Here is a 19,349-nt window from a genome sequence, read left to right as displayed (position 1 = left end):
AGTCTGCCGCTCTAACCATTGAGCCACACTCCTCCACACAACCATAAATGCGCCTGTTAGACCTCATCACATCCATCCATCATTCATCCACCCACACCCACTTTCACACATCCATCCATCCTTTCATCCATCCATCCTTCATCCATCCACCCTTTCATCTTTCCATCCATACATCCATCCTTTACCCATCCACCCTTCCATCCATTCATCCACCCATCATTCATACACCCACCTTTTCACACATCCACCCATCATTCATCCATGCAACCTTTTATCCACCCTTTTATCCACCCTTTCATCCATCCACCCACCGACCCACCCTTTCATCCATCCATCCACCCATCATTCATCCCCCCACCTTTTCACACATCCATCCATGCATCATTCATCCATGCAACCTTTTATCCATCCATACATCCATCCTTCATCCATCCACCCTTTCATCCATCCATCCACCCATCATTCATCCCCCACCTTTTCACACATCCATCCATGCATCATTTATCCATGCAAACTTTTATCCATCCATACATCCATCCTTCATCCATCCACACTTTCATCCTTCCATCCATCCTTTATCCGTCCACCCTTTCATCCATCCATCCATCCATCCATCATTCATCCCTCCACCTTTTCACACATCCATCATTCATCCATGCAACCTTTTATCCATCCATACATCCATCCACCCTTCCATCCATCCGTCCTTCATCAGTCCACCCTTTCATCCTTCCATCCATCCACCCTTTCATCCATCCATTCACCCATCATTCATCCACCAATTTGTTCACACATCCATCCATCCATCATTCATCCATGCAACCTGTTATCCATCCATACATCCTTCATCCATCTACCCTTTCATCATTTCACCCTTTCATCCATCCTTTCATCCATCCTTCCATCCATCCACCCTTTTATCCATCCATTCATCATTCATCCACCCACCTTTTCACACATCCATCCATCCTTCAATCCATCCATCCACCCATCATTCATCCACCCACCTTTTCGGTGCCTCTCTCATGGGGGGGGTCAGTATCTCTCTGCGTCGTCTTCCTTCTTTCCTGATCATGGGAGGGCATCTCTGTCCCTCCCTGCTGGGGGCGGGGGACGTGTCATGGGACCCACAGCTCCAGGCGCAAAATATCCATTGACCTCAAAGGGCTACACTACAGCCTGCTCCCCCAGCCCCCCTCCGCCCCCCCCACTTCCCCTCCTCCCCCAGCTCGAACCGGCTTCAGGGACACACACACACAGCCACGCCGGAGTACTTGACAGGTCTTGAAAAGACCTTTTACTTGTTAATGAGGCTTTGATGTTTTTCACACCTCGGTGTGAATTAGGCCTCCACCGTGAGCACCCTCGATCAGCCCAAGCCAGGAACTGCATGCTCTGGCAGAATCTGCGACCCCCTTCCAAGGACGCCACGACCCCCCTGGGGGTCGCGCCCCACAGATTGAAGAACTCTGCTCTACACCCTATTCTCTGTGCCAATGCTCTCTTCTCTACTATGCACCACTTCACTCTTCTCCACTGTGGTCTACACAACTCCAGTCTAGGTCACTCCACTTTACTCTACTGTGCATCACTCCACTCTACTATGAACTACTCTAATCTACACCATTGCATTCTACAACACCGCACTGAACTCTGCTAAATTCTATTCCATTGCACTCTGTGTCACTATACTCTGCAACATTACCCTCTATACCAGTCCACTCTATTCTATGTTACTCCACTCTACAGCACTCTACTCTGTGCCACTGCATTCTACGCCATTACTCTCTGTCACTGCATTCAATGCTACTCTATTTTGCAGCACTGTACTGTACACCACTACTTTCTGCAGTACTCTACTATACGCCACTGCACTCTACGAGACTCGACACTGCAAGACTGCATTCTGTACCACTGAACTCTGCTACTCTACACCACTGCCCTCTTCTCAACTCTACCCTAGTGCACTCTATGCCACTTTACTCTGCACCACTTCACTCTCTGCCACTGCACTCTAATCTGCTCTGCACCACTACACTCTATGCTACTCTACACCACTGCCCTCTTCTCAACTCTACCCTAGTGCACTCTATGCCACTTTACTCTGCACCACTTCACTCTCTGCCACTGCACTCTAATCTGCTCTGCACCACTACACTCTATGCTACTCTACACCGCTGCACTCTATCCTGTACAGCCCACTCTGCACCACTGCACTCTACGCCTGTCTATTCCACCCTGTTCCCCCCACTCTACGCCATTGCACTATACACCACTGCAGTCCACGCAGCACCCCTCCACTCAGCACCCCTCCACTCTGTTCTACACCACTCTACTCTAAGTCATTGCACTCTACGCCAATCTACTCTGCACCACTGTGCTTTATGCCACTTCACTCTAGGCCACTCTCCTCCACTCCACAATAATGCACTCCACAATACTCCACTCTGTTATGCTCTACTCTATTAAACTCTGCTCCACTCTGACACTCCACTCTATGCCACTCCACTCTATGCCACTCCACATCACTCTTCAACACTCTTTAAGCCACTCTACTACTCCACTCTAGGACACTCTATTCCACTCCTTCTGCGCAACTCTACTCAACTCTATTCTACGACACACTCCTCTCCTCTCCTCTCTGACTACTCTCTACTCCACTCCATTCTATGTCTACTCTCTACTCCGCTCCACTCCATTCTATGACTACTCTCTACTCCACTCCATTCTATGTCTCCTCTCTACTCCACTCCATTCTATGACTACTCTCTACTCCACTCCACTCCATTCTATGACTACTCTCTACTCCACTCTGACTACTCTATATTCCACTCCATTCTATGACTACACTCTACTCCACTCCACTCCATTCTATGACTACTCTCTACTCCACTCCATTCTATGTCTACTCTCTACTCCACTCCATTCTATGACTACTCTCTACTTCACTCCACTCCATTCTATGACTACTCTCTACTCCACTCTATGACTACTCTATACTCCACTCCATACACCACTCCATTCTATGACTACACTGTTGGACTTGGCCCTTCTGGCAGGTTCACCCCTGAAGTTTTTGTTGTTATATGTAGCCTGGGGATGGTGATTCCCACTCTGAGTGCGTGTGAAGAGAGAGACCTGCCCTTCCATAGGAATGCATGGGGAATGTATGTGTCCCTGGTAGTTCCCGATGCGTAGGGTGTGCAGAGTCAAGTCCGGTATGTATGAACTCGTGAGATTGAATGCTGCGCAACGTTATATGCGGCATGAATGTGTCTAGTGTCGAAGTCCTACGTTTAGAAGTTGGCATATTTGTGGAATGTGTGCCTGGCGTGTGATTGGCTGAGGCTGGCTGGTGAGCCTGGCTCCCAGAACCTGGGAGGGTCTGCCTCGGTGGTGAATTGAGTGTTTGGCATGCTGATGTGAGGGGAGGAGTGAGCCTGGGTCTGCTTGTGGATTGACTGTCTGGTTTGAGTGTCCTGAATGAGGCTGGGTTTTCCCCACACAATGCTGGCTCCACCCCCTGGGGTGCGTCTGATGTCCCTAGCCTGGCCAGTGAAAAGAATCCCCCCTAACCAGTTCCAGCTGGTTCTCTCCCTGCCTGCCCCTTTAGACAAAGGATGTTGTGTATAAAAAGGGTGCTGTGTCACTCTGAAGACGTTCTTGTTCTCAACTTGAATCTACCAGGGGCTGCTGCTGCTTGGGCTCAGGGTTGGCTTGCCTCCCTGGGCCCTGCCTACTCCTGGACTTCTGATGGTCTTTTCCCTTCTAGGAGCTGCTGTGCTCCACCTGAGGTCCTGGACTACCTATGGACTTTGCTGTTTTTCATCTAGCGCTTGGGAGCGCTTTCTTTTGACCCCCAGCGCTTGGGGAGCGCTGTCCCTTCTGCCCAGCGCCTGGAAGCGCTGATTCCTGCCCTCTAAGCGCTTTGGGGCGCTTCATTCATGTACTAGCGCTGGGAGCGCTATATTCCACAAACCGGTGCCCACCCGGCATTGCCTGAGATCGTCACCGACACAGCCCGGGGTTAGCCTGTGAGGCGCTGCACCCGCCTTCCCATCCAGGGCCGCGCTGTCATTGGCGGCCCCGGAGAGAGCCTTGCCGCACGCCCATTGGCCCGGGCCGCCAGGACTCCTGTGATGTTATCGCTGGGCCGCGCAGGGATTAGCCCGACTCTGAGGGCTTCCCCACGCGCCCCCGGAAGTCCTGGGAGCTCTACCGCCTGGCCGGGGAACCCCGCACTGCCTGCCGAGAGACGAGTGCTGTCCTTGGGCAAGGCTCCCCCCGAGGAGAGAGCCCCACCACCGTCATGCCGAGGAGCCCAGCCGAAAGGAGCTGATGCCACGAGGAGCCGCCGCCTCTGACAGCCGGTGAGTGCGGGCGGGCTCCGGGTCGCTCCTCTGCCAGGGGAGTGCCGTGTGTCTGCGAGGTTCCCGAGGGCCCCTCCCTTTGTTCTTGAGTCCTGGATGGACTCCAACGATGCCCCCGGACATGGAGTAAACCCTGAGAGGCTCCACCGGTATCTTAAGCCCTCGAGCCCGGAGAGGCTCCACCTTAGTCCATTTGACCCGAGCCCCGAGAGGCTCCAACGTGTCCCTGAGCCCCGAGAGGCTCCACCATTGCCCCTTGTCTTCTCGAGCCGGCGAGGCTCCGCCCAGCATCTTTGTTCTGGAGTCCTAGAGGCTCCCTCATGGCGCAATCATTCCCCCGAGCCGACTTCGTGGGCAGCTGCCACGTGTAGGTTTGTCCCTGGTTACCTGCAGCCTACCCTGAACATCGTGGCATTGGGCGTCCTAGCCCCAGAAAGGCCAGCTGGCCTGTGGAACGCTATTGATTAACATTATTGTGATTCTGAGAGTTATTACATGTTGCCCTGCTGATGGGGCCTCTGTGGTGTTATATACCTTGTCCTTCCGTCCCTCCTGAATATCGAATGTCCCCTGTATGTGATTCCTGGTCAGAGTGAGTTCTACTGCTAGTTCTAGGAAGCTCCCAGTTGATATGTGTTCTAATGCCAGATCCATCATGTGCATACCCCTGGCAGGGGTCCCTTGGCCCTGCCCTGTACCTTTTCCCTTGTAAACCCTGCCCGTGCCTCTGGCACCTTGTAAAGTGTGTGTTCCTATGTGTCCTTCTTAATACAAAGACTATTTTCATATATACTTTGTGTGGAGTTCCTTTTGTGGGAGGCCCTGGACGTTGTTGTTGGTGGGTGCGTGCGCAAATGCTTCACACATGACCTCCGAGATAGCCATGACTGCTCGCGCCGCGTTACCTAGAGGGTGAGCAGGGGTTGTCTTGACATAGGAGTGGCGGTCTCTGACTGGCTGTGGCGCAAGCCCTGGCCGGCCGGGGGTCCCATTTCCTACATACACTCTACTCTACTCCACTCCACTCCATTCTATGACTACTCTCTACTCCACTCCATTCTATGTCTACTCTCTACTCCACTCCATTCTATGTCTACTCTCTACTCCACTCCATTCTATGACTACTCTCTACTCCACTCCACTCCATTCTATGACTACTCTCTACTCCACTCCATTCTATGACTACACTCTACTCCACTCCACTCCATTCTATGTCTACTCTCTACTCCACTCCATTCTATGTCTACTCTCTACTCCACTCCATTCTATGACTACTCTCTACTCCACTCCACTCCATTCTATGACTACTCTCTACTCCACTCCATTCTATGACTACTCTCTACTCCACTCCATTCTATGACTACTCTCTACTCCACTCCATTCTATGACTACACTCTACTCCACTCCATTCTATGACTACTCTCTACTCCACTCCATTCTATGACTACTCTCTACTCCATTATGTGACTACTCTCTACTCCATTCTATGACTACTCTCTACTCCACTCCACTCCATTCTGACTACTCTACTCCACTCCACTCCATTCTGTGACTACACTCTACTCCACTCCACTCTGACTACTCTCTACTCCACTCCACTCTATGACTACTCTCTACTCCACTCCATTCTATGACTACTCTGAACTCCACTCCATGAATACTCTCTACTCCACTTTATGCCTTTCCTTTCTACAACAATGTAGTCCACTCTGTCCTTCCACTCTGTGACACTACTCCACTCTTTGCCACTCCAATCTAAGACAACCTACTCAACTCTTTGCCACTCCAATCTAAGACAACCTACTCGACTCTGCCACTCTACTCTACAACACTTTTCCACCACACTCTATGCCACACCACCCTACGACACTACTTCTTATTCAGTGATTGCTTGAAGTAACAGAACGATTTTATGTAGGAGAGAGAGTTTGACGTTGGTTTCCTTCGCACTCCTCAGTGCTAGCTTGCTGCTCTGCCCGATTCTCTAGGTGCATGAGAATCTGGGTATTTTCAGTGTTTAGCTTGAATCATAAACTTTCTATAAAGAAAGGAACCCAACACTACAAGGGGACTGGATGCCACTAAACAGTAAATTGGAAAATATTTCCCTTGGGAACAATATGCAAGTCAGCGTATATAATTGCAGAATCCGCTGCTAATCGGGAAACTCTGCAAGATAAATTGATGTAATCCGTGATCCCTGTTTATAGTAACAGCAAACTTGCAGCTGCTCAATAGACAAATGGATTTGTCTCAATTATTCTACCTTGTGTTGTGCTGTTTTGTTTTTGGAAGAAACTGTGATGTATGTTTCTGCAAAATTGTTAATATTCATTTGGAATGGACTATGTTTTTAACTGTTTAATGTAACCTTAATGTTGAATATAGAGAGAACAATCGATCATAATTTTTATATGATAAAGACTTTTACTATTAAGATCCTATGGATTTTTCACAATCTGGTGTGGTACTCGTTCATAACAAATGCCTTATTTTGGATGCCAGTTGAAAGGCTGTGTAGCTTGAGACATAAGAGTGCCTAAGTTGGCTTGTATAATATTCCCAAGGGGAAATTTGTCTAAGTAGCTCGAGTTGTACCCACTGAAATTCTAATACTTGAGTCAACTTATGCAAATAGATATGGCAAGGTAGTGTGAAGAGGGAAGATATTTTTACAGTGATGAGCCAGACGATCTGATACATATTTGTTTACTCAATGTATGAGGAAAGAAACAAGCCAATTCATTCATGAGCTGTCCCAGAGATTCGCAGAATATTCTTTAAGCCTACAGGATAGTGTGGTAAACTGTGTTGTCGACAGCTGTGCTATCAAGGAGGATCAAAGTGTTTGCTAGCCATGATTAACGGTGATTAGGAGGTCTTCCTAAGTATTTGCCCGCACTGATTATGTTTCTTGAAAGCATCTGAATCCAAATTAGTGATTGTTCATGTTTAGTCTCTGCTACACATACACTTGCAGTTGTCATGTGACTTAACCATGAAAAACTTTGCTTGTGAGAGGAATGTGTGACATTGTCTGCAATACACTTTTTACGGAGGAGGGTTTTGATTGTGTGCACCTAAAAGTCTGAGAGAGAGAAGTGTTTAATAGGTTTGTGTCTTCAGTTACCAGGTAAAGGAGATTTTTTTTCAAGAAAGTACCTTGGGTTGGTTGACTGGGATGTTAAACAGTTTGTTTGTTTTTTGTCCAGGCAAGTAATTTGAGTTCCTAGAACGTTTTAAAGTAAGAGAAAGAAGGTGGGAGACACAGTTGTAGCGTGGATAGTTTAAGCAGTTAATGAGATGACTGCTGTATTATTAGTGATCGCTGCACTGTGGGAGTGACACCATTTTGGTGTTACTCGATATGTCGGCCGCATTCGATCCGGTGAGCCATGTAATACTGTTGGAAAGGCTGGAGAGTATAGGAGTGTCAGGTCAGGCTTTGGAATGGCTGAGATCTTACCTATCAGGAAGACAGCAGATGGTGAATTTGGCATCTTTCACCTCTAGTAAGTCTTTAGTGCAAATGGGGTACCGCAGGGCTCTGCGATCAGCCCTGTCCTGTTTAACATCTACCTTCAGCCTCTGTTCCCTATAATTAAATCTTTGGGCATTGACTTGGTCAATTATGCCGACGACACTCAACTGGTGTTCTCCCTTGAAGGGAGACAAGCAGTGTCGATGGTCCTCTTCCAGGAGTGTAGGCGGCAGGCGGCTGGATGGCTCAGGAGCAACTCCCTACAATTCAATGATGGGAAGACAGAGGTGGTTTACTGCCCCTCGGCCAGACTGTCCCAACAGCTACCCCTGGAGTTCAGGCTTACACCTGAAGAGGAACCTCTTACTCCAGCTAAAATGGTGCGAAACTTGGGAGTCTGGGTGGACAGCAACCTTCAAATGGAATCACAGGCTAATAAGACTGTGGGGGTGTGTCTATCCCTGTTGCGTATGCTACGCCAGATCCTTCCATTACTCCCTAAAGATACGCGTGCCTTGGTAGTGAGGAATATAGTGCTGAGTAGGCTGGACTACTGCAACTCCCTGTATTTGGGAGCGCCGCAATACATCTTTCAGGGGTTGCAGAGAGTCCAGTCTATGGCCTTGGCCTTGAGAGAACTTCACTGGTTGCCCATCAGGGAAAGGGTGCATTTTAAATCACTCTGCATTGTATTTAGAGCTGCGCACAATTTGGGTCCTATTCCGTTACGTGAGAAATGTACGTGGTATAATCCAAAAAGGCAGCTACGATCTTCTAGTACAGGCCTGTTGACGACTACTAGATTTAGGCGCTCCAAGATGGGGGGGGGAACCTTTAGTGTGGTGGCCCGCCAACTATGGAATGGACTGCCACAGAACACTAGACAGGCCAACTCACTGATGGAATTCAGAAAGAGCCTGAAAACGTGTCTCTTCCCTAGAACTGACCTTTAATACTGCCTCTACGGTTGCTTTGGTTGCGTGTAGGATGATTGTTCTAAGTCTGAGCGCCAGGATACCCGTAGGGTGACAGTTGCGCTATATAAAATCTCAATTCAATTCAATTCAATTCAAAATGAGAAATCTCTCCATTAAAGAAGTTTACCAGGGCTTTGAAATGTTTCTAGGTTGTGGGCTTTTGATTGTTTCTCAGGTGTAAGGCTTTATTGAAGCCTTTGCGAAGGTGGGTCCTTTTGCACACCTTTCTACCTTGTGTCATCCCCTCCTGTGAATACTGCAGATGAGTTTCTGTTCCTGACAATGAGGTATGCCATTTGTGGTCTTAATTCCATCATTTTGTTTTCATTTCAGTCCATTCATTGGTTAATAGATTTGATGTTACACCTTAAAAAAAAGAGTAGATGAGGTGCTAACTTGTCCAGAATGTGCAATATCTTTTCATACAGAAAGGTGAGCAAAGGCTTTGGGTTGAAGCAGATAGGCGAGTTTTTGTCTGCTGCTTTAGAAAGAGTATTGACATCGCCTTCACTTGTGTTGTTTAATGACATAATTGGGAACTACGTTGTGCCTGGTCTTGTGAGAAGTGGTTAATACCCGGGATTGGTTAGGAGGGTGATTGAAGAGGGATCTGACCAAGATTGCATCATCCTAAGTGTGTGGCATCTACATTCAATTAAGAAGTGCTCTGTGTTTCAGGAATGTTTGTTGACGGAGTGGGTGTTAATGAGATGTAGTTTAAGGAGAGTGTTGGGTTTTAATTAGGTGTAGGGTAAGACAGGTAAAGGGTTGACCTTGAATAAGAATTGTTCAGGTTTTATTCCCTGAAGAGAGGTAGGTCCAGAATCGTATCTTTAATCTTGAAAAAGGTATAGAAAGTATCTTCAAATGAACTCCAGTTCCTGTTGTTGGCCTTGATCATGATAGCGCCATTAGAGTAGATTTTGATTTCAGCGGGAGGAGGAGTTTCCTATAGCATGCAGTTTACAGCCCCCATGGATCTACAGATTTTTGGAATGGTGAATTTTGTTCCGAATGTAACTGTACCAGTGGATCCTTCTACTTTGACTTCTCCAGGTCTCAGAAAAAAAGCATCTTAACTTCTCATCAGTGGTAGATATTGATGCTTTGGATTGTATACATTTGAGTTGTAAATGGCGATTTCATTTGTGTTTCTCTAATGGAACTAGGGAGGGTGGTTGGATTATGGTGAGAGGGACTTTGAATAGATTCTTTGTTTTGGCTTTCGAATGCTTAATTTCAAATGGCACCATTGCTTCTTTGGTAGGGCCACTGTGAATCCTTATTTCCATTGCAGAGGGGACATAATACTTTCTGATTTATATTAACTGCAACAATGCTGCTTGAGAAAACTGAAGAGTTTTTTTCTTTTAGGATTCAAAAAGATCAGAATCTCTGATGGATATTCATAATAAGAAGTTAAAGCAGAAAGCGAAGGAAGAAAAAAATAAGCCTCAACAGAGAAGGCCGTTTGATCGTGACCAAGATCTCCAAGTGAATAAGTTTGATGACGCTCAGAAGAAAGCTCTAGTGAGAAAATCCAGGGAATTAAACACCAGGTTTTCACATGGGAAAAGTAACATGTTTTTATAGGGCTACTGCAAGACAGCTGGTGGTGTGGAGGATTATTTTTATACATTTAAGAAGTATCAATATATGTTACAAACTGATTTTTTTATGAAACAAAATATTTATTTGTTAAAATGGGGGAGGGCAGAAACTAGTGTTGGTGAGTTTGTTAGCTTGTCCTTTCCCAACCAAATCTTGGAGGAATGTTTGATGTTTTTTTTAAGAATTATAGTCCCAAATGACCAATGTTTTCTGATCTTTTGTTTTGTCATATCCTATGTAAATACAACACAGAACATAAATCTTACTTGTAAGAATACATTTGGTTTTTATTTGTAATCGACATCAATGATTTTAGCTTTGGCTTTTATCACCACAATAAACTGAATGTGTCTGCTTTTACTGTTGTTTGTAACTATATATTACTGGTTAGCCTGCCTGTACAAAGTTGGTAGGGCTGGGGGTTGGTGAATTGGGGACAAGGGTCAGTAATATACATCATGTCCAGTGTGAAATCTGCAGCCAGAACTCTTATGTGGAACATGCATACCTGCAAGCCCCAGAAGGTAGTGTGGTACTGGTTACAAAAAGCTGGTAGATTCTGAAGGTGTCAAACAGTGGATAGGGCAACTTTGCAGTACCTAAGTGACATGTCGGGATCTTCTCTGATTTGAATGAACGTTAATCACTTGTTGGCAATGCCACTGGCTTGAGGAATTGTTAGTCAACTGCCGGTATTAGCTGTAAATGACCAGTAGTTGCTCGTAATGGTTATTAATGTGACAAGATTGCTTCTGAAAGGCCAGTAGGACTGGTTTAGGTTAAGTAACATGTAATTTAAAAATTCATACAGCTGGGAACAGGCTCTCTCATGTGAGCGTCACCTCTGAAACACTAGCTGGATTAGGTACAATCAATTGTATATCACTCAGTAACTAGAAAGCCCAATAGATTTGGACTGCAGCCTGTCAGGCCCTGTGTATTTTGCTAAATGTGAATCACTACACCCCAGAACTATATTCTCACCCCCAGTTTCATTTTGATAAATAAAAACGTCATACCTACAATGTAGATTTTACTCGTACTTCAAAAATACAAGGTTGAGTGCAGAGTTGGGGTTCTAGTAACAGTTTGTTACTCAACCTTTAGATATAGTGGCAGTTTGATTTTTGTGGCTATTAATTCAAAACAAGGGACTAATCTTAGCAGTACTACTTCAAATCTGGATTTCATTCAAAAAAAGCTAGTAACTTATTTGGTCTGAAAAAGACTTGCTCAGGACAGAACTCCACACATTATTGAAGTGTCCTATTTCTATTGTATTGGATACTACATGTTACATTTATAGTAAGAAACCTAGATTTGTATTTGAAGGGTCCCTCAGTGCAGCTGATCTTTTTTTAATGAGCTCCACTTTGTCAAGGAACAAGTCACCAACCATCAAAAAATGACGAGTACCTATGATAAATATTGTAATGCTTCTCTTTTTATATTGTTATTGGCTCTCCAAGCCAGACAAATTATATGGATGCCTTGGTATAGAAATAGTGTTGTAGAATTTGTATGGCAATAATACCTCCAAACTGTTCTTTTTCCTTCATGAGAATGTGTTAAAAATGTCCTGGTTGCGTTAAATGAATCTAACTATATGATAACCTATTGTTAAATTGTGTGACCTGAAGGGATGTACACTGTAATAAATGCAAAGCTATTCACGAAAAATAGACCTGCTGAAGACCAAGGTTAATGTGTTATGGGAAACTTAATAAAATGTTTGAAGAAAAAAAAACACCACCTATGTTTTCTCTAGTTTTGCCTTTGTTCACTGAATAAGAGAGTGTCACCATTTCTAGAGAGTAACTCATACATAAGGGGGATTTTAATGATGTTATGGTCAAATCTGCAATGTTAAAACAGCCACCAAAGCCATAAGAAATACATTGAAGAAGTAATGATAGGGAACATTGGCAAACATACGGGTGGGGCTCTTTGATATTCTAATCATGGAAAGTATTAAATACATATTTAATATTATGTTCTATGTCCTGCTCTCTAAATTTGTGCTGTGAGAAATTGGGTTATTGGCTTAGCAGGATGAAACCCTATTCAAGCAACAACCACAATCCTGGTCAGGTTAAAACACACATAGATCCAAATTATCCTCTGGTAGCATAGCACAAAAGCAGTCCAGCTTAACTTTGAGGCAATGTGTAAAGTATATATGCAGCACCTAAACAGTAATGAAGTGAAAACAGACCACAAGAAAAATCCCTCACCAATTTATAAAAGTAGAGTAAAATGTATTAAACAGTTTGACACCAAAACTGCAGAACTCCAAGCAGTCCAATCGGAGATGTGCCATTTCAAAGATTTAAGGCAAGTATAGTGCCTAAAACACAAAGTGCCATTTGTGGTTATCTGGTCATGCAAGACCTGGTGAAAGTCAAAAGTTCAGGCCAACCGCGATGGAGCTCTGGCTGGATACAGGGACCAGGTTAGCCCCACTGAAAGTTATCTTTTCGAAGTCTGATGCAATGAGTCCACTTCACAGTGGAGGAGGCTGAGAGGAGCAGAGAGAGAGCACATCGCAGTGTCCTCGCTGTAGCACAAAGAGCAGGCATGGCATTGTGGATGGTCGTTGCTGGAGATTCGTGTTGTCTGGCAAAGTGCATGGGATATATATATATATATATATATATATATATATATATATATATATATATATATATATATATATATATATATATATATATATATATATATATATATATATATATATATATATATATATATATATATATATATATATATATATATATATATATATATATATATATATATATATATATATATATATATATATATATATATATATATATATATATATATATATATATATATATATATATATATATATATATATATATATATATATATATATATATATATATATATATATATATATATATATATATATATATATATATATATATATATATATATATATATATATATATATATATATATATATATATATATATATATATATATCCATATCCATATCTCCAACTTTGAAGTGGGAGAAGCCTCTGAAGTTGCCCCCTACAGATGTGACTGGAAATTCCTGCCTCCAGGGGGGTGGGGAGTGGTATTAAGTTAGAATTCTTCAGACACCAACATGACTTTCCTAGCTGCTCCCAATCAAAAGTTATCACTTATTAAATATAGTAACTCAATATTATCCTATGGGAGATGTAGGCCTCGCGATAGTGAAAAACAAATTTGGGAGTTTTTCACTATCAGGACATGTTAAACTTTAAAGTGCATCTCCGTTTTAAATACAATGCACCGTTCCCTATAGGCTGTTTAGGGTCTACCCCAGGAGCCACTTCAGTGTATTTAAAAGGAAGATTTATGGCAGGTAAAAAATTATTTTGCCAGGTTGAAATCGCAGTTTAAAACTGCGCACACAGTCTGCACTGGCAAACCTGGGACATGTTTGAAAGGAACCTAAATGGGTGGCACAATCCCTGCTGCAGACCCACTATTAGTATTTAATGTATAGACCCTGGGTACCTGTAGTACCACTTTACTAGGGACTTGCAAGTAAATTAAATGTGGCAATTGGTTGTATGGCAATTTCCCCATGTTTAGAGGAGGGAGCACAAGCACTGGTTAGCAGTGGTAAAGTGTACTAAGGCCTACAAAAACAAGTTCAGCAAAACTGGACGAGTAAAGGCAAAATCATTCGGGGGAAGACCACTCTAAGGCCGACCGGTCTAATGCGAGCCTTTTCACAAATCAAATATGAAGGATAGATTAATCTATATTCTCTGGAGGCCTTTTTCTGATTTTCTTCTCTACACTGTGGGTTAGAGAATATTTAGAGGACTTTGGTTGCAACAGATATTGATAAGTCAGTTGTTTTCAGGATTTTTTTTTCATGGGTCAATTTACTCTGAGGGTGCAGTCTTTATATATGTTTTAGTCTCTTAGCTTTCACCTTTGTTGGAAGTCGAGAGTTATTATTTACAGCTTACACTCCTCTGGTACTGATGCTTGTTTATGACATTGCAAACACAAGGAGATGATGGACAGAGTGCTGAAACTTTTCAGACACCCCCAGTCACAGAAATTGGTTGAATCCATCATCGTTCTTTAGCTCACTTCGCCACCCCAGTTTGGACCCAGCCATATGTAAATCAGTCTCGACCCTTGACCATGGGAACAGTCCAGCCCGAACTGCCAGGCCAGTTCCTCACTGGACCACAAACAAGCATCCTGGGACCGGTTTTGGGGTAACACACATATAGCTGTGTCTGATCTGGGGTGGCGAAGTGAGCTAAAGAACAATGATGTATTCAACCCAGATCTGTGACTGGGGGTGAGTGTTTGAAAAGTTTCAGTGTTCTGTCCATCATCTCCTTGGGTTTGCTTTGTTCGCCCGGAGTTGACCGGGTATGGCCAGACTTGGTTCCTTGCTCACTTTGCCACTGGCTTCAAGCCTGGCTGATGAGGGGTGTTACCCCGAAACCGGTCCCAGGATGCTTGTTTCAATGTTAGTTTAGTGGTGCCGGGTTGTATTCTGCACCCATTAGGAGTGACAATGCTGCAATTTAGAGCCCTGGTGCCGCAGGACTGCCATTAACCGAGCTTATTCTGAAATAAGCAAAGAGGATAGTTGGAGGCCATACTGGAAAAAAGTAGGTGCTAGGGATAAAAAAAGGATACACCAGATTCCAAAATAGTTTTGGTTCAGCATATTTTGCTGCTGCAATCAGGAACACAATATAAGCTTTGGAGTTCGTGTGATGCTTGAACATCTCCCGGATGGCCACCTTCTGTACACCAGAATCTGGCTAATAAAACTGATTCATAGTGTACCAGAGCTCACTCCCACAACAGAGAAGCTGCAATCCATAGAGCTTTCATTTGGTCCTCCAATTTTTCAAATAGCTTTACTGACTTGAATCTAATGTGAGTAATTGTTTAGCAGGCTGATTCTCCAAATCTGCAGTTTAATGACACTCCAATTCTTGGCATCACCTCTTTATGTGATAGGGATTAGGATTAGTTTATCTGACAAATAAGCCACAATACAAATAACTATCTTTCTGACTAATAATCTTCATGCAGATTCCTCAACATCTGCTTGCCTCTCCTTTTTTATCAGGGTGTGAATTAGCACTTTTCTTGTATGTTTTCGTTTAATCATGTCTTTCTGTTTTGAGTCTGAAGTGAGGTGGTGATTATTTAAACTGATGTGAGTGGCATCTGTGACCTGTATAGATCGTGGGCAACTCACAGTTCTATGCCAGAGTTGCACAATGCAACCTGGCAGGGGTAAATGAACATTGCTGCAAAAATTGACTGGATCTGGTCTGATTTTTCTAAGGTTCATTTTAGGATTTTGCAGGAAGAGATTCTATCTATAAGAACGTATAGAAGGTAAGTAACATGTTTAAACGAAGACACTGAAAGTAAAGTAGATAATCATGAAATCTCGGTAGGAAACTGCAATGAATATGGCGATGACAGTGGATTTCACCATTAGAGGAAAGACAACCGAGGCTTTCACAAAGACGTATGGCACTGATCTCCATGGATTCTTGAACTCAGTTCAGTACAAGATGTATCCAATTCACAGAAGATTGTCTCGACCCTACATGGAGCCCCATGTTCCTGTGTACACCTGTAGTTCATGTCGCTTGCTCTGCTACTTCAATCAATCAATCAATCAATCATAGGCATTTATACCGCGCACTACTTACCCGGAGGGTCTCAAGGCGCTTGGGGGGGGAGGGGGGTCCGCACTGCTCGAACAGCCAGGTCTTGAGCTTCTCCCTGAAGGAGAGGTGGTCTTGGGTCAGGCGTAGGTCGGTCGGCTACTTCTATTATCGCCACAGTTACTGCCTTATCGGGTAGAAACTTGACCATATGCAATGCGATAAGAACATGATTTACAGCCACAAGGAACCCACCAAAAGGGAAGCTTCAACAAAGAGGAGCAGGAAAGTAACAAATAAAGTCCCATACATGAACAGATAAGCAACGAAGTGGAAAGATACCAGTAGTTAGGCGCTAGTGCCTAGAAGGAAACAAATTAAAACGATGGGCGGGGTGTAAGCACACAAGTGCATACAACATGTCTCAAAGACAGCCCAAGTGCTGCCTAGGCTCGAGCTAAAAAAGAGGGCGATGAACAGGAAGAGTCAAATGGTTGGCTTTCATGATAGAAAATAAACACTCCCTACCCAATAATGTCTGGATTGTCATGTCCTCTCTGGAAAGGCTTTGAGGTATTTGCTCTCTTCTAAAATAGCTCAGTAGGGGGGCGTGGCCAAGATGGCCCGCAGCGGACATGTGTTGAGGAGGCTCCCGGCCCCGGTAAATGCCCGATCAGCAGCGCTAGACCCCCCTCCAGCTAAGGGCCCCTGGCGCAGAAACCACAGTGCAGCCCTCGACATGGCGGCTGGAGCCGCGGCGGCCTTTGAGGCAGGAGATCCAGCCGCGGAGGAGCGGCTTCGGGACGCAAGCTGTGAGCCCCAGGGCGGCAGCGTGAGGGAGCTGGAAGGTGAAGCCTGAGCCGCAGGAAGGGAGCGCTGGGCGGCGGCCCGGTCCTCGGGGGTCCCTTGGCGGAAACAGACGCAACAGTCATCGAGGTGAGAGACACCCTGGGGCGGTGGACACGTGCACCCGGGGAGCACGAAAATCGAGGTCCCGGCTCGGGGGCCTACTCCCGGTGCAGCAGGGAGCGAGTGGCGTCGATGGACTGGGAGACAGGGTGGCAGCGGTCGAGGAGGCTGATCAAAAACGGAGCGAGGAAGTAGAGCAATTGCAGCAGGAGGTGCTGCACCTGCAGGAGCAGCAGTTGGACCTACAGGCCCATGCGGAAGATTTAGAAAATCGCTACCGGAGGAATAACATCCGCGTCCGAGGTGTACCATCCAAGGCGGAGGGAGGTGACATCACCCTGTTCCTGCAGGGCTTGTTTCGGGACATTTTAGGAGAAGGGGAGGATTTTGTGATACGCATTGATAGGGCACACAGAGTGGGATTGGCATGACGGGCGTCCGCCCCTCCGCCGGACATTTTGGCCTTCCTTCCAGATTTTCCACTGAAGGAGAGGATAATGCAGGAAGCGTGCAGAAAGCAACCTTTACGCTACCGGGACCATCAGATTGCACTATACTAGGACCTTTCCGCTATTACTTTACAAAAAAGGAGGGCGTTCAGAGTGGTCACCTCGCTCCTACACGAGAAGGGGGTCCCTTACTCTTGGGGTCACCCCTTCCGCCTGGTTTTCAAATGGAACGGCGCACTTCACCAGTTCCGTTCACTGACTGACGCATGCGCCCTGCTGGGGATAGAATCGGAGGAGTCCTCGAGGGCCGTGGGGGGGGGGGGCGGCCAACCCCTCACAGGAGAGAACCTCCCCCCCCCATCCCTCAGGGGAGAGCTGGCAGTGCGACGTCAGCAAGCACCCAGGTCGGCCCGTAGGCCAGACCCCGAGACGGTGGCACAGGAGAAAGCGACAGCTATCGAGGAGGTGTCCATAGACACAGCAGCAACTGAATGAGTCTCTTCCTCATGTTTAGTCGATGGGGGGGGGGTTTCTTCTAATAGCACTGTAACCGAGTGGGCTTGAGTGGGGCCGGGTGGGGGGCCGCTGGGGTAGCCAGTGCCCCGTTTCCCATCACCACTTCATTCCGGGGGCCTGAACAAGGACACGACAGGCCCAGGACTCTTTTGACTGTGTGGGGTCTAATGGGGGAGTTTGTGGTTGGGGTTAGGGTGGGCACCGGGGAGGGGAGGGGTGTTGACACGTGGAACGAAAGTGATGCCAGTGCGGGGTGCACGACAGGGTGGGGAGAGGGGTTCCAAGTTCCGGTAAGAATGGATGTCACTAGACATGCTGAGGCGCAGAGGCTACAGGGGAAGCAGCTTGGGGGTTTGAAGGTTCCCTTTGATGGCGACTGAGTTGGGCCTCCTCACTTTAAATGTCAGGGGCTTGAACAACCCGGTAAAGCGCTGGGCGGTCCTGTCTCTCCTTGAAAACTCGCAGGCTGATATCTGCCTTTTGCAGGAGACACACCTACTGCCCAAGGACTTTCATAGAATGAAATCGCGTAATTTCCTGATCCAGTTTTTCTCCTCAGCCTCCATAAAGACCGCAGGAGTTGTGATATTGGTGTCACACCGCTTTAGGGGCAAAGTCTTGCAGAAAAGAGCTGAGATAAAGGGGAGGCTGCTGTCCGAAATTTTCTCTCTGGGGGAGGTCATCTTCACAGCCAGTTCGGTGTATGCACCTAATGAGGGACAAGAAACGTTTCTACATCTGCTGCATCCCCTGATAGACATATTGTGGTAGGAGGGGATCTTAATCTGGTCTTTGACAACCTACAGGACAGGTCGGGGCAGCGCTATTCGCAAACAGGCACTCTGTCAGAAGGGGGGCACTGCAGACTGAGAGAGTTGGGGCTGATTGATCTTTGGCGCCACTTTCATCCTAGCACCAGGGATTACACATACTATTCCAATGCCCACAAGACATATGCTCAGTTGGACTATTTACTGGCTTCCACCTCACTCACAGCGCTGGCGTCCCAGACTGACATTGGAGCAATGGCACTGTCAGACCACGCGCCGCTCACGGCTGCATTCTCTTTCCCGCCCTTTGCCCACGCCCCGCGCTGCTGGAGATTGCGCGACACCCTACTTCATAGGAAAGAGGTGATAGTTAAAATCAAAGGGGTCATTACGGAATACATGACACATAATCAGCCCTCTGACACCTCACGGGCCACACACTGGGCGGCGCTTAAGGCGGTGTTACGAGGTGAGTTCATAGCTATATCGGCGGCGGAGAATGCAGAACGGGCGCGAAAACGGGAGGAGCTGTCGGCGACTATGCGCGAGCTGGAAAGAATCCACCAACGAACGGGGGCACCG

The 19,349-nt window shown here is 46.0% G+C and overlaps 1 protein-coding gene across 1 annotated transcript in view; it reads left to right on the top strand.

Moving 5' to 3' along the window:
* The window catches only part of GPALPP1 (GPALPP motifs containing 1), a 159,232-nt gene extending 147,046 nt beyond the window's left edge, over positions 1-12,186 (top strand). The window contains exon 8 of the mRNA XM_086935015.1: positions 10,203-12,186. Coding sequence (XP_086791141.1) covers positions 10,203-10,421 — 219 coding nt within the window. The 3' untranslated portion in view covers positions 10,422-12,186. The remainder of the gene's footprint in view (positions 1-10,202) is intronic.
* Positions 12,187-19,349: the final 7,163 nt, after the last annotated feature.

The sequence above is a fragment of the Lissotriton vulgaris genome, chromosome 8, assembly GCF_964263255.1.
Source record: "Lissotriton vulgaris chromosome 8, aLisVul1.2, whole genome shotgun sequence".
Lineage (NCBI taxonomy): Eukaryota > Metazoa > Chordata > Amphibia > Caudata > Salamandridae > Lissotriton > Lissotriton vulgaris.
This window is presented reverse-complemented; position numbering and strand designations above follow the sequence as displayed.